At 36.6% G+C, this 14,913-nt stretch overlaps 1 protein-coding gene across 4 annotated transcripts; it reads left to right on the top strand.

The window, feature by feature from the left end:
* The first annotated feature begins 1,374 nt into the window (after positions 1–1,374).
* Positions 1,375–14,840, top strand: tcirg1a (T cell immune regulator 1, ATPase H+ transporting V0 subunit a3a). Of its 4 annotated transcripts, none has more exons than XM_079898656.1 (21): positions 1,375–1,552; positions 2,588–2,710; positions 2,867–2,945; positions 3,128–3,276; positions 3,378–3,473; positions 3,565–3,626; positions 4,727–4,853; positions 4,946–5,028; positions 5,183–5,276; positions 6,883–7,095; positions 7,283–7,433; positions 7,611–7,750; positions 8,396–8,553; positions 9,426–9,516; positions 9,602–9,720; positions 9,838–10,051; positions 10,154–10,261; positions 12,305–12,397; positions 12,902–13,022; positions 13,116–13,287; positions 14,025–14,840. In XM_079898656.1, the coding sequence occupies exons 2-21, from the start codon at positions 2,594–2,596 to the stop codon at positions 14,113–14,115; spliced, it is 2,478 nt and encodes an 825-aa protein (XP_079754782.1). In that variant the 5' UTR covers positions 1,375–1,552; positions 2,588–2,593; the 3' UTR covers positions 14,116–14,840. The 4 variants fall into 4 exon arrangements, with proteins under 4 accessions (XP_079754782.1, XP_079754783.1, XP_079754784.1 ...); XM_079898657.1 differs by having other exon boundaries at positions 12,311–12,397; positions 14,025–14,410; XM_079898658.1 differs by having other exon boundaries at positions 1,379–1,552; positions 2,894–2,945; positions 14,025–14,417.
* The last annotated feature ends 73 nt before the right edge of the window (positions 14,841–14,913 follow it).

Below are 14,913 nucleotides of genomic sequence, written 5' to 3'. Positions count from 1 at the left end.
TAGCACATGAGAGAGAGGGACACAGGAATATTTCCTGATCAAAAATGTAGGAGTGTGGTTAAAATCAGTCTCAGCCAATGGACTACAACATTCACTGTTTTGGTAGTGACATGAAAATGCGGGACATGTTTTTTTAGATAAAGTTTCATGATTTAAAAATAAAATATAAAATAAATATTTTTTTTAACTTCATTTTTTTTTAAAAAACAAAAATATTTTTTTTAAAACAAGAATGGAAAAATTTGCAAAAAATTATTCAATATCATTTTCACAAGTTGAAATTTAGGGGTTAGGGTTTGGGACAGCCACCTCCTAATTGAAAGTAGCCCATAAATTATGATTTTATATATATAAAGCTTACTGATATCTTAAATATTATTGTGGGTTTCAATAGATAATTGAAGGATCTTAGTAAACATCTAAGATTTTAATAATTAAATGCTTTTCAAATGTGTTTTTTGGATGAGGGACAGCAGTTTGCACCAATTCTGTAGAATGGCCCATATATATATACATATATATATATATATATATATATATATATATATATACATATATACATATATATATATATATATATATTAAGCCATCCCATCTAAAAATAATCTCTTCACTCTTATACTAAAACCAACATTGTCCAATGGCAACTTATTCCTGTATATTATACATAGATTCACATCCATACTTTGTCTAGAATAATGTCCATGTCTTACATTAACCTGAGAGAAATATGAGTTAAAATACACTGGTGCCCAATTATTAATTATTTTATGAACCATTTTTAGTTTAGACTAACCGTCTTTCAATAGGTAACCATCCAAGCTGCTGAAAGTGTCCATTATCCACATGAGTAAAAGAATGATATCCTAAAACTAATCTCAATGATTTTGGTTTTTGACTTTGTTATGTTAACAATGGCTTCATACTGTTGAGTACCTTGGTGAATAATGATAGAAATGCAATAATGTACATTGAAATTGTATCATGGATTATTTTGATTTTTCCAGGCTAGTAATCTATACACAAGCCAATTCAAATACTATTTTATAATATTATAAATATCATATATTTTACATTATACGTTATAATATCAAATATTATATATTACTTTACTTTACTTTTGAGGATTGCTTATTACATTATTGCGCTGACATTTTTCCTAATCTGTTCATTTCAAACATTACCGTTGTGCATCCCAGTATCTCATGCAGAAACATAAATAAACATTAAGAGATTATTTATTTATTTATCAGATCATCATCTAAACGTCCTTATTTCCATCATTATTTAGCTTCTCATTGGGTTTTAGAGGTAAAATGTTGCGTGCATGTGCTCTTGGCTTGTGTGTTGTTACTGTAACAGTTCTAATTCATTGGCTGAATCACATGGCAATGACTAGAGCTGGAGTAATGAGCGGCCACGAGCTCAAAGATCCGCTGTTTAGCCTACATCGCAGAGCCTCACAATACAACCGACCATGAGATCGAATTGTGGATAATTCATTTTCCCAACATCGATCGCCTTGGATTTATCGATCCTTGCCTCTCATACGGTAAGGTCGGCAGTTTTAATGCGCATTTGAATTGAACTAATGTGTAAAACCGAGCTCCTCATTGAAACCATGAAGTAAATACTGCCTATTATTTAAACATATCCACAGTCAAATGAATCGCGTTTGTTTAGTTCACTGTGTGATGTCCCATTTCTGTCGTCGGGTTTTGTTTATGTTGTTACGCCATATGCTGCAGTAACGGGACACTGCCACCAGACTGCGTTACGCCTGCTTTTCGACAGACTCGAATAATTCCTATAATTCTCACAAAACCACACCATATTTTGATTAAATGTGTAAAATGGTCACTGCAAATACTTTTTACACTGTCCTAGAAAACAATTAAGGGGTCTCTTTGTACAGCTTTGCTTGTCTGGTAAAAGCGAGGAAATGCCTTTGCTGCAATACGTTGTGTAGCCTTGGCTAATTGTTTATAAAGCGCGTGTAACGTTAACTGTTTAAATAAATATTCATTCAATGCTAAACAAATCTTTATGAGCATTCATATTTCCATAGCATTTAGAATAGTTTTATATTTTAATTGCTGAAACAATCAGAAGACTCGTTTTTTTTAAATAGGATCCTCTATCAATAAGATCCATTTAATTCTGCTATTTCTCTTATAATGTGTAATAAGGTAAGTCACTGATCACAGGGGCCTTATCTCAGATGAGTTTCAGATGACTCTAATTGAGGTTCTGTTTCTCTTTCATGAGGGTAATCATCACATGGGTATGGGTGAATCCCCTATGAAATCTCAATTAGATTACCATCTAACCACTGTCACATGCAAACCTTCAGTGTACAATCCTCTTTTTGGATCAAAATTAGGAAAAGCACAAGCTACCATATTAAATAAGTAGCCGCTATGCCCAATAACGGCCTTTATTTTCATTGTCACACTGTATATAAGCACACTTATCATTTGTTCTTAAATGTGCAAGATATGGAAATGGAGATATGGACAGTGCACTTAAATTTTTGCACTGTTAACATTGTATTGTTTATTGTTGAGATTTGTATGCATTATTTCAGACTACCATGGGAAGCCTCTTCCGAAGTGAAGAGATGTGTCTGGTCCAGCTTTTCCTCCAGGCAGGTTCGGCTTACAACTGCGTCAGTGAGCTTGGGGAGTTGGGCTTAGTCGAATTCAGAGATGTGAGTTTAATGGATACATTATAGCATTCAAAAGTTCCACTTTCCACAAAAATATTAAGCAGTACAAATGTTTTCAACTTTGTAATAGAATCTCACAATATTACAATAAACTCTTTATCCCTCTTGTTCTGTCTCTCTTTAACCCAATTTTCTCAGTTGAACCCAAATGTGAATGCCTTTCAGAGGAAGTTTGTTTCCGAAGTGAGAAGATGCGAGGAGCTGGAGAAAACTTTCAGTATGTAACCAGTAAATATTTACCTTTCAGTGACCAGCTACCCCTACAGCAAGTATTATATAGTTATTTCAGTCACTTTTTTATTTTAAGGCACTCTCATTATCTATCAAAGAGTTGTAGTATAATCTTTGCAGCCTGATTGTGTTCATTCTCAACACGTTTCCCCTACCCTTATTCCTTAGAATATCTGGAGCAAGAGATCAGTCGTTCTCTCTATCCTCCTCTGAAAGGGCTTCTACCCACGGTCACGCCAATCCCATCAGCCCCACAGCCAAGAGAGCTGCTCTCCATTGAGGAGGAGAGCGAGAGACTTGCCAGAGAACTCAAAGAGGTGAGAGAAGGAAAGAGAAATAGGCTTAGAAATCATGAATATCTTGTGTTCCATGATAAACATTTAGTGCAAGTGGTGATCTTGACCCAGTTTGCATTTAGGTGTCGAGGAACAGGGATAGTCTACATAACCAGCTGATCCAGCTCAGCCAGTACAGAGGGGTCCTGAAGCAGAGCATTTTACTACCAACCTCACTGGTATAAAAATAAAAAATCCAGCTTTTAGCATGCTTACCTCCAAGAGATCTCTCTCAGATATTCACCAAACCTTCTCATAATGTCTTTAAAGGTTCCACCTCCAACTCTTGAGACCACAGCACTATTGGACAGCAGACAAGATATGCGCTTGAGGTGAGGACAATATCCATCTAAAGGTGCAGTCACACTTACTGTTGCTCGGTATAATTTCTTGAGCGAAATCCAGTAATTTCAATAGGAATCCGCATGTTTAGGAATTTCACGCAAGGGTGATTCATTTCCCCATGCAGATTTCACTCACGTTTAAGTTGGTCTCGTGAACTCAAAGCTGTTTGGTTTAAAAGTGAGCTGTGCTTTATACATCTCTACACTATTGACTGAAGACACTGGACCATTTTTTTGGAATATCACTAATGTGCCCACATCTTAACATAGAGAGGGCAGCTATCATTATTATAGTGATGCCTGTCTTAGCAATCTAGTCAGAGATGAAAATGTAAATGTGTAAATGCAGTGTTTCCCAATTCTTGGAGGTACACTAACATTTTGGATGTCTCCCTAATCTGACTAATATATTTCTGGTCTTGGAGTCTGTACCAATGATCTGATGAGTTGAATCGGGTGTGTTTGATTAGGAAGAGTTTGAAAATGTGGAGTGTTGGTGTGGCTCCAGGAACAAGGCTGGGAAACACTGTGTTAAGGCGTGGTCTTATTAGCAAAGTTTTGCTCACAAAAAAGGTCCACTGTATTGTAAATAGCCTAGAGATTTATGAAGCACTGCTCGTACAGAAGTCACTTTCAAACAAATAGCTTTCTGTTGGTCAGGACGGCGAAGTTGGGTGACCAACTTAAACATGAGTGAAATCTGAGTGGGGACCTTTTTCGTCCTCACAAGAAACACCCAAATACATGGATTGCTATTGGAATTACTGCATTTATCCCAGTGGAATTTGATCAAACGACAGTAAATGTGACTGGAGTAAAGTGACATGACATTAGTTTCGCTTTCAAGACAAGTAGCTTTCTGCTGGTCAGTGCGGCAAATTTGCGTGAACATGAACGAAAACTGCACAGGGAAATCGAGTGGATTCCACTTAAAATGACTAGAATTTGCCTTCAAAATTTCACAGACCAACGTTAATGTGAGCGCATCTTTTGGGAATAAGTTGTAATATTATTTCCACATTTCAAATGTGAACACATATGTAACAAGACACTAAAGTAATAAAGTTATTCACATTTTTCCTACAAAGCTTTGTCGCTGGTGTGGTTCATCCATGGAAGGTTCCATCGTTTGAGAGACTGCTATGGCGGGCCTGTCGTGGTTATATCATTGTAGACTTCTGGGAGATGGAGGAGAGGCTGGAAGTGCCAGACACTGTAAGAGAGTGTTACATTAAAATAAATCAGATAACTAATTTTGATGAAAATGTCAATTGGCCATAAACATGATATGTTTTTCCTGCTCACAGGGAGAGATGGTTCAGTGGACTGTCTTTGTGATCTCTTTTTGGGGAGAGCAGATTGGACAGAAAGTAAAGAAGATCTGTGATTGGTACATTCATAGCTTATATAAATTTAATTATAGCTTACTATAGCACACATTCATAATCACATAATTCTTATTTCAGTGACCCCCCCTCCCTCCCCCCCCCCATCTTTTCCATTTATACATGAGTAATATCTATTCTGGATCTCTCTATTCATAGTTTCCACACTCACACCTTTGTGTATCCAGAGGACTTGGAGGAGAGAGAAGTAATACTTCAGGGTCTGGAAAGCAGGATTGTAGATATCAAAACGGTGACTGAAATGTTTCCTTTATCCTTTTATTTTGTATAATTACATTCTCTTTGAAATAAGAGCATACAAGTATTTAGATAGTTCATACTTAAATGTATGAACTTCATTACATTACATAAAATATCAAGTGGTACTAATTTTAAAGAAAATGGTACAAGCATACATTTTTTAAACAAAACATTGCACATTATAAGTTAACTTATCTTTCATAATCTGATGCATTTCCAAGTGAAACAGGATATTCAACTAGGAAAAATTATTATACACTACCATTTAAATGTTTGGGGTGAGTAAGATTTTAAAAAAGGAAAGAAATTAATACTTTTATTCAGCAAGGATGCATTTAATTGATCCAAAGTAACAGTTAAGACTTTTACATTATTACAAAAAAAGTATATATTTCAAATAAATGCTGTTCTTTTGTACTTTCGATTAAGAATTCTGAAAAAATGTATCATGGTTTCCATAAAAATATTAAGCAGCACAGCTGTGTCCAACATTGCTAATAATAAGAACTGTTTCTTGAGCAGCAAATCAGCATTTATGAATGATTTCTGAAAGATCATGTGACACTAAAGAGTTGAGTAATGGCTGCTGAAAATTCAGCTTTGCATCACAGGAATAAATAGCATTTAAAAATGTATTAAAATAGAAAACAGTTTTCAATTATTGTAATATTATTTCACAATATTACTGTATTTTTGATCAAATAAATAGAGCCTTATAAGAGACTTACACAAACATTAAAAAAACTTCAATAAAACTGACGAATCGTGCACAGTACGTTCTTAAAAAAAAGTAAAGAAATAATGGTTACACTTTAGTTTAGGGTCCAATTCTAACTATTAACTAGTTGCTTATTAGCATCCATATTGGCTCTTTATTAAGTGTTATAAAGCACATATTAATGCCTTATTCTGCATGACCATATTCTACATCACTTGATCCTACCAAATTTCTAAACTTAACAACTATCTTACTAACTATTAATAAGCATTATATAGGAGTTTGAGGCAAAAGTTGAGAAAATAGTGAGAAATGGTAGCCTGGCTAACGTCAGACCTCTTTCTCATTGAGACGTGGTCTGGGAACCACATGTTCATTTTCTCGTATTTGAGGCGTGGTTTACGAATGCCCAGAGCCGTTTATTGGGCGCTACGAATGTCTATCAAATGCGCCTGCACGAAGCTCATAGCCAATCATTTCAATTATACCAGATGACGTATGTAGAGCAACAGAAATTCGACGAGGAAGAAGACGAAATAAACTTGCATTCACTAAGGCTGCATCGAAAGGTAACTTCACGTCTGCTGCCATGTTGGATCCATAGATATAAACAAACTGCTTCGGTGTGTCGCATAGACGTCGTCATCGTCTTGCTGCTCCCTCCCCGTTCTGTGATTGGTCGCCTCGCTGAGGCGAAAAACTGGTCCATGGAATCCAGGCTGCCTAGCAGCGTGAATAAAATCGTGCTGCGTGCAAGGCAGCATGGGGAAACCCAGGCTAGAGAAATGGACCCTAATCTAAAGTGTGACCGAAACAATAATAAAATGTTATTAAAATAGTTTCAGGTCCACTCTCTAACTTCACCTTTGTCTGTCTGCAGGTGCTGTCTCAGACGGAGCAGTACATGCAGCAGCTGCTGTCTCGCTGTGTGTGTCAGATGCCACAGTGGAAGATACGAGTGCAGAAGTGTAAAGCTGTGCAGACGGTCCTTAACCTCTGCAGCCCTTCAGTCACGGACAAGTGTCTCATCGCAGAAGCCTGGTGCCCTGTGGCCAAACTGCTTCTGCTCCAGAGCGCTCTGATAGAAGGAACGGTGAGAAATTTAGTAAATTGTTTCACACGAAATGCATCACACAGATGTCAAATGTTGATTTTTAGGTATTGTGGTGCACACAGTTGTCATACTTTTTTAGATGACTAAGTAATATAATAGTGGACCGAAGGTCGCTCATTCAAAGTGAATCTCACAATAGTGTATTATTGTCTTTTTTATTTCTTAGAGAAAAAGCGGTAGCAGTGTAGACTCCTTCTACAATCGTTTACCTGCACCCACATCTCCTCCAACACTCTTTAACACCAACGCATTCACGTCCAGCTTCCAGAACATTGTGGATGCTTATGGTGTGGCCAGTTACAGAGAGGTTAATCCAGGTAACACACGCACACCGTCACATGGACATTGTTACCTAAAGTTGCATTTAACAGAGTGTTATTGTTGTTGGTAGAAAGGTCCATCTGAGAGAGGTTGTTGCTTGAGATAAACAACCTGTAAAAATGCATAAACTTCTCACGGTAAATGTCGTGTGTGTGTGTGTGTTCCCTTCTCAGCTGTGTACACCATCATTACTTTTCCCTTCCTGTTTGCGGTGATGTTTGGAGATGTTGGTCATGGTTTACTCATGACAATGGCTGCTCTGTGGATGGTTCTGGAGGAGAGAGACCCTAAGATGAGGAATAGCACTAATGAGGTTTCTTTCATTTTACACAGTACATATCATAATCTTTACAGCTGCCATCAAGACTGAAAAAGGCATTTAAATAGAACATACTATACGAAGCTCTTTATTTTAAAGAACTTTCTAGGTTCAATACAAATATCAACACAAGTTACCTTTCTTCAGCTTTGATATTTTACACTACTGTTCAAAAGTTAGTAATCTTGTGCTCACCAAGGCTGCATTTATTTGATCAAAACTACAGTAAAAACAGTAATATTCTGAAATATTATTACAATTTAAGATAATGTTCACAAATCATTCTAATACGTAGATTTGGTGCTTAAGAAACTTAAACTTGTTATCATTATTACAGTTGTGCTGCTTTGATTATTTTTTATTTTTGATGAATAGAAAGTTAAAAAGAAGAGCATTAAATTAAATTAAACATTAAAAAAATGTTTTGTAACATTATAAATGTCTTTACGGTCACTTTTAATCATTTTAATGCATCTTTGCCGTACAAAAGTCTTACATTTAAACAAAATAATTCTTACTGACCCCCAAATTTAAACAGTAGTGTATCCGTCTGCCTTATTTTTCTTCTTCATTTTCTGTAAATGTACTTTAGGTTTGTACAGAACTAGTTTGTTAGTTTTTTCTGTGCGTCTCTTTTAGATTTGGCGTATGATGTTTGGTGGGAGGTATCTGATCCTTCTGATGGGGTTGTTCTCCATCTATACTGGTGCTGTTTATAATGAGTGCTTCAGTAAGGGACTCAGTCCTCTTTCCTCTGGCTGGCACCTCAAACCCATGATTCAGCACTATAACTGGAGGTACACACACACTATTACATCCTAGGCAAAGGTTAAATATAAGGTACATTTTAACTAAAAGATTTAACTGTGCTCTAAGGACAAGGCCATCCTTCCTGGGCAATAATGGTGGACATGTTCAATATCTTTTTTTGTAGAGAAAGACTATACTGGCTTAGTTCCTTGTTAGTCAGTTTCCCAATTCATTATTTACTCGCACTAATGTCGTTCCAAACCCATAAGACCATCCGTCCCTCCCCTGAAAGTCCTCTCAACCAAAAAAGTTAATAAAAGCATTAAGACCCCCCAGATCATTCATTATAGCTAGTCAAAGTTGCCCTTTTTGGGTGTGAGCAAAAACGCGACGTTTTTGTGTGTCCCTTTAAATGCAAATGAGCTGCTGCTCCCGGCTCTGTTCAGAAGCGGGCCGATCCTTTACACGAGCTTCGGATACAATAAAACAGCGAATCTCACTCATCCAAATCTCAGAAATAATCAGTATTCAGTATCAGCGAACTCATTGGCTACTGATACAGCAGGAACCAATCAGCTGTGCCCTATAGAGAGTGATGTGATTGCAAGCCATCTAGAGTTTCATGACAGAACTTGATATGAATCAGTGCGATTTTAAATTTCACAGGAGGGTGAAATATTACCCCACACAGATTTCGCAAACAGTTTTGTCACGTTAACAGAAAGCTGATTGGTTTGAAAAACTTCTCTGTGAGCTGTGCTGTACAGCTCTACACATTTGACAGTAGACAATGGACCTCTTTTGTCCGTGAACTTTGCACTTTGACTCTGTGAACCTGATCAATTATCCATCATTTCAGCTTGCCTATGTGCTCTCATTTTACACTCACTTTTGTCTTCCTTCTTCTGGGCTGGTTCAGTGACGAAACTCTGAGGAGCAACCAGTACCTCACTTTGGATCCAAACGTAACTGGAGTATTCCAGGGACCATATCCGTTCGGCATTGACCCGGTAATCTGGCCTTTAATCAAATCCCGCTTGTGTCTAGTTTACTGTGAGGTTTGGGTTTGACTGTATCTTGTTTCCTGGTTCTTAGATCTGGAGCCTTGCCAGTAACCACCTCACCTTCCTCAACTCCTATAAGATGAAGATGTCCGTCATCATCGGGGTCATCCATATGACTTTTGGAATCTGCTTATCCTTCTTCAACTACATGTGAGTCATACAGTAGGATTAATTTTGGTCTACCATTACTTGCTTTATACTTCTGATCTATTCTGGTTCTATTCCTTTATGTTTTCTTATCCTTTTAATGTGACACTTTCTCCTCAGGTACACAGGGGATGTGAGCAGCATGCTTCTGGTGTTGATTCCAGAGCTAGTGTTCATGCTGTGTCTTTTTGGGTACCTTGTCTTCATGGTGGTGTTTAAATGGATTGCGTTTGGACCTCAGGATTCAGACCGCGCTCCCAGCATCCTGATCCACTTCATTGACATGTTCGTGTTTGGTGAGAACCCAGACAACCCACCACTTTATCCAGGACAGGTGAGAGATTCATTCAGTACACTGATTCTTGTAACATGTTTTATATCATACTACAGTTTTACTGCTGTGACAAATTCATACACATCCTGTCCCTCTCTTTAGGTGACAGTGCAGAGAGTATTATTGTGTTTGGCACTGCTAGCAGTTCCGGTGCTGTTACTTGGAAAACCGCTTTACCTGTACTTCAAGCACAGGAATAACAGGAGAACGGTAAGCAGAGGTGAAATTCGGCTGTTCTGGCGTCTTTGATGTAAGAAAAAAAATATTTTAAAAAATTTAATAGTTTGGCTTTACAGAGTAACTTATTTAACAGGTAACTTTGTTGACAACTTCACCATTTTGACGCTTAATTTTAATGCCAGGCTTTGTCTGACCAACCACGTTCTTTTCTTGATCAGGTTAACCTCAAATTTGAATATATATTTGAATTGAAATCATAAAAATATAGCAAACTATAATAACGTACCATACAATGTAACAGAGTTGACGGTCCATTAATATACTCTCTGGCAATTGGTTATTGTAGATATAATACTGAAAAAATGTAAAGGGGTTTTTAAAATGTTGTGTTCAAAATGTCCACCTAGGGGTGTGCCGGTTTCAGAATTGGTGATGACGGTTATGACGTGAGTCAAATGTGACGGTTCGTAACATAACCGTCGTCCGGGGGGGTTGCGACGTTCGTCTGTTATAGGACAACTTATTTTGAATAAAATTAATATTTGTGTAGTGTTCAATGTTGTTATCAATAGAGATACGCGGATGGGGTATTATTTCATCCGCAAACGCATCACATAACTCATCATCCGCACCAATGTTTTTTGACCAAATTTCAAAGCCGCACCCGCCCGCCATCCGCTGATTGTTTTGCGGTCTATGGACGATGCAATGCTCTGCTGATGCGGGCCGCAAGAAAGCCCTTGTCTGTTCTAGAAAGGATGCAGCAAAGATATTTAATGCTAATGTATGAGGCATAGGCCTACGCTGAGTTTCATTCATTTACGATGAGATGCGCTCTAGTTCAACTTCACAATGCAATGCAAGTGAACGCGGCGCATCGGAGCCTCAATGTCACGGTTATTATATTGTCTCCTATATTTGCTTTTTATTTATTAAATACATGCAATTGGTTGATTAAACATTTATTAAAATTAAGATACAATTTGTACAAAACGAAATTCGCTTTAAAGAAAGGCTTTCTAAAAAGCAAGTGGTAAAAATCATGTCTGACGATTTACAAAACAAAACTTCATTAAGTGGTAAAAACCATGTCTCCCGATTGCAAATGTTCATTGCTAATGTTTATTATTGCAAATGTTTTTCATTTGTTTAATAAATCTCATAATGATGGCACATCACTAGGCTATATCATAGCTTTTATTTCTATCTCAAATGATTGGTGGTCGGTCAGGGGGTAGGCCTACTTGGCAAAGAATCAAATACAGTTGGAAATGACGTAGACCATTAATAACAGACTGTTAACATTTGTTTTTAATTAGTATTTAAACATTCTCTATGATAAAAAAATGTTTGTAAAAATATTTTAATAACACGGTTTTGGCGGTTATAGAGTTCTAATGACGGTGTTCAACTATAACCATCGGTCTCACGGTTATATACTAACCGTCACACTCCTATGTCCACCTAAAAAGAAAATAACCACATGACTTTGGTCATGTGGTGTTGTGGTAAACCATTTTTAGTTGCAGACACTGCAAAAACTGAAATCAAGGCAAATTCAAACAAACTGAAACATAGGGTGCAAAAAATATTTGTGAGATTATGCTTTCCATTAATGGATAAAATATGATTTTTGTAAAGAAAATTGTTATTATCAGTGGATGTGAAATGTACCCTAAATTGTATCATATTAGAATGATGTCTGAAGGATCATGTTACTTGTGATTCATGAATAAATTACCTTTTAAAATATATTTATACAAAACATTTATCTTAAATTGTAATAATATTTTACTGTATTTTTGAAAAATAATTTGATAAAATGCAGACTGGGTGAGCATAAGAGACTTATTTTAAAAAAACAACAACTTACCAATTCCGAACTTTTAACGGTAGTGTAAAGAAAAAGAAAAAATCAGGTTGGTCTAGCTGATGCATGAGCATATTCTGGAGCAAAAACGACCAGGTGATGTACTTACCAACGAGGCATGTGGCTCTTTTAGCTGAAATGTGAGTGTTCTTGCAGTTTCTCCCATAATGTGTCTGACGAAAGGTCTTGACCCTGTTTTTCAGTTACAGGAGGAGCAGCACCCCCTAGTCAGAGACACCAGCTCTATAAACGCTCAACTGGGAGACCTAGAGGGTGGAGGGGGAACAGAGGAACAGGTCAGAAAAAGAAAAGATCATAACACCATTCCTCAAATTAAGCTAAACATTAGAAGCGTCAAAGAACTGATAAGAATGTAAATGTGTGCCTTGAAACGCAACGTAAGGCGCTTTGGATAAAAGCGTCTGCCAAATAAATGAAGAGTTCAGATGCAAAAGCCTCTAAGTGCCATTTGAAATTTTCTTCTAGAATTATCATTTTTATCAAGCTTGTATATTTAAGTTCAGTAATTTCACTTAATTGGCAATGAAAATTACCTATTAATAGTCATTTAAGTGAAATCACAACTTAAATATACGAGCTTGATAAAAATGATCATTCTAGAAGAAAATTTCAGACGGCACTTAGAGGCTTTTGCATCTGAACTCTTCAAATATATGTAAATGTAAAGAGAGAGGTGAAAGAGTAACATTCCGGTAGATTCAGAGTTGAAAGCGTTAATTTTCCATTCCTCTATAGCAGAACTACTGAAATACTGTATGCTTGTCTTTTTAACATTACAGGAGTTTGATTGGACGGAGGTTTTTATGCACCAGGCCATCCACACCATAGAGTATTGCCTGGGGTGCATCTCCAACACCGCATCGTACCTTCGACTTTGGGCCCTCAGCCTCGCGCATGCACGTATGCAAATTCTCACAAGCATCATTACGTATTACATGTTCACTTATAGGTGAAATTGTTGTGCTTAGCTAGTTCTGTATTTGTGTGTGTTAGAGCTGTCGGAGGTTCTCTGGGTGATGGTGATGAGAATTTCACTCTCGTGGCAAGGCTATGTGGGATCAGTGGTGCTGTCAATCATCTTCTCCATCTTCGCCACGCTCACGGTCTCTATCTTGCTCGTCATGGAGGGGCTGTCAGCCTTCCTGCACGCCCTGCGCCTGCACTGGTGAGAAAATTAAAAAAAAACTTTAATATTGTAGTGGTTCTCAACCAGGGGGTCGGGACCCACGAGGGTCTTAAAATTATATTAATTTAGTTTTATTAACATCTTCATTAAAATGCTAAAAAAATTAATAATAATTAATAATAAATACCGTTTTGGTGCTCTTAAGTGTGATGTGACAGATCGATGTAGCGCCTCAGTTCAAGCTCCACATGAACTGATCTTTACTACTAGTTAATAGTAAATAAGCACGAATGAACATCAGTTGGTATGTTGAAAGACACAGTACAACTCATGTAATCAATCGCTCAATCAGTGTTTCAACTGCAGTAAGAGGTCAGTATTACAGCTTGTAAACAGTGCCACCTAATGAAAGCCCCAGCATGTTAATTAGCTAGATAAACTAACTATGGGATTATTTTGCTAAATATATGCAAATATAAATATATCTAACTATATTACATATTTATATTTTTACTCGCATCATATTCAAACGAGGCAATTAAATCCGAGCGGAAACTGCATGATCCTTGTGTTGTCTTGATTTAAACATTTCAAATGATAAACTCTGGTTTCTGCCATGCGAATATGAAAATGATATTTCAAATTAAGCTAATATCACAAAAAAAAAAAGAAGAAAAACTCTAGTTGTGTTAATTTTTGGAGGTGTGTGTGTGCGGTTGAAAGAAACTAAATTCATTTGGAGTAAAAATTTAAATGTAATTTCCCATTTGATGCAGGGTGGAGTTTCAGAACAAATTCTACAGCGGATCCGGATACAAGTTCAACCCTTTCTCCTTTGCCACAATTCAGCATCTAGAGGAAATGTAAATATTCCCTGTAAAAATGGTTTTATACTTCATTTTGGAACTGAATGTATTATCGCATAAATAATAAAAGGTGATTTTAACTCACTAAAATGAAAATTCTCTCATCTACTCACCCTCGTGTTGTTCCAAATCTGTATGCCTTTGTTTTGTGGAAAACAAAATTAGATGTTTGGAAGAATGTTCACTGGACTCCAAAATTGTCATTCTTGGGTGAAATAATTTTGCTCGTCATGATCATGATGTATGAATTACAAAATGCACAATACTAATAAAGGTTTTTGTAACTAAGAAATTACAATATTCACATTTCTCAAGATCGTGGTTATTCACAACCCCTTCACATCAAGTTTTACCTTTTTTCTTTGTCTAAATGCAAAAGAAAACTCCAGAATAAAGTAAAACAATGCACTCTTGCCCGTGAAGGTGTTGTGCAGAGTTAACATTGAGACATTACGAGAATCCTATTGAGGAAAAAGTTGAAGCAAATATTTCAAATCTGTACATGCTCACTGAGAAAAGAAAGATTAAATACCCAAGAGCTAAAAATGTAATATATTAGCCATATATCAACTGATATTGTGAGATAAAAGTTTATACACTGAATACAATTTATTGGATAAAATGCATACATGTAAATGTACCATTTTGTGCACATCGTATTTGTACAGAAGAATCCAAAAGTCTAAGACGACCAGTGAAAATTATTAAATTTTCTTTCCTTAATACAAAATCGTGTATGCTTCACTATGCATTTTATATCATAAATGAACACAGGCATAAAATACAAGATTTTCAACAT

Source organism: Squalius cephalus, assembly GCF_949319135.1.
Source record: "Squalius cephalus genome assembly, chromosome: 2".
Taxonomy (NCBI): domain Eukaryota; kingdom Metazoa; phylum Chordata; class Actinopteri; order Cypriniformes; family Leuciscidae; genus Squalius; species Squalius cephalus.
Note: the sequence above shows the minus strand (reverse complement) of the source record. Positions and strands in the feature narration are given on the sequence as shown.

Bases quoted from the DNA above. Each gene is read 5' to 3' on its own strand.
- tcirg1a (XM_079898656.1), top strand. From the start codon at position 2,594: ATGGGAAGCCTCTTCCGAAGTGAAGAGATGTGTCTGGTCCAGCTTTTC. The intron at 5,029-5,182 runs GTACATTCATAG...CTCTATTCATAG, and splicing joins GTAAAGAAGATCTGTGATTG to TTTCCACACTCACACCTTTG. The intron at 7,434-7,610 runs GTAACACACGCA...TTCCCTTCTCAG, and splicing joins TTACAGAGAGGTTAATCCAG to CTGTGTACACCATCATTACT.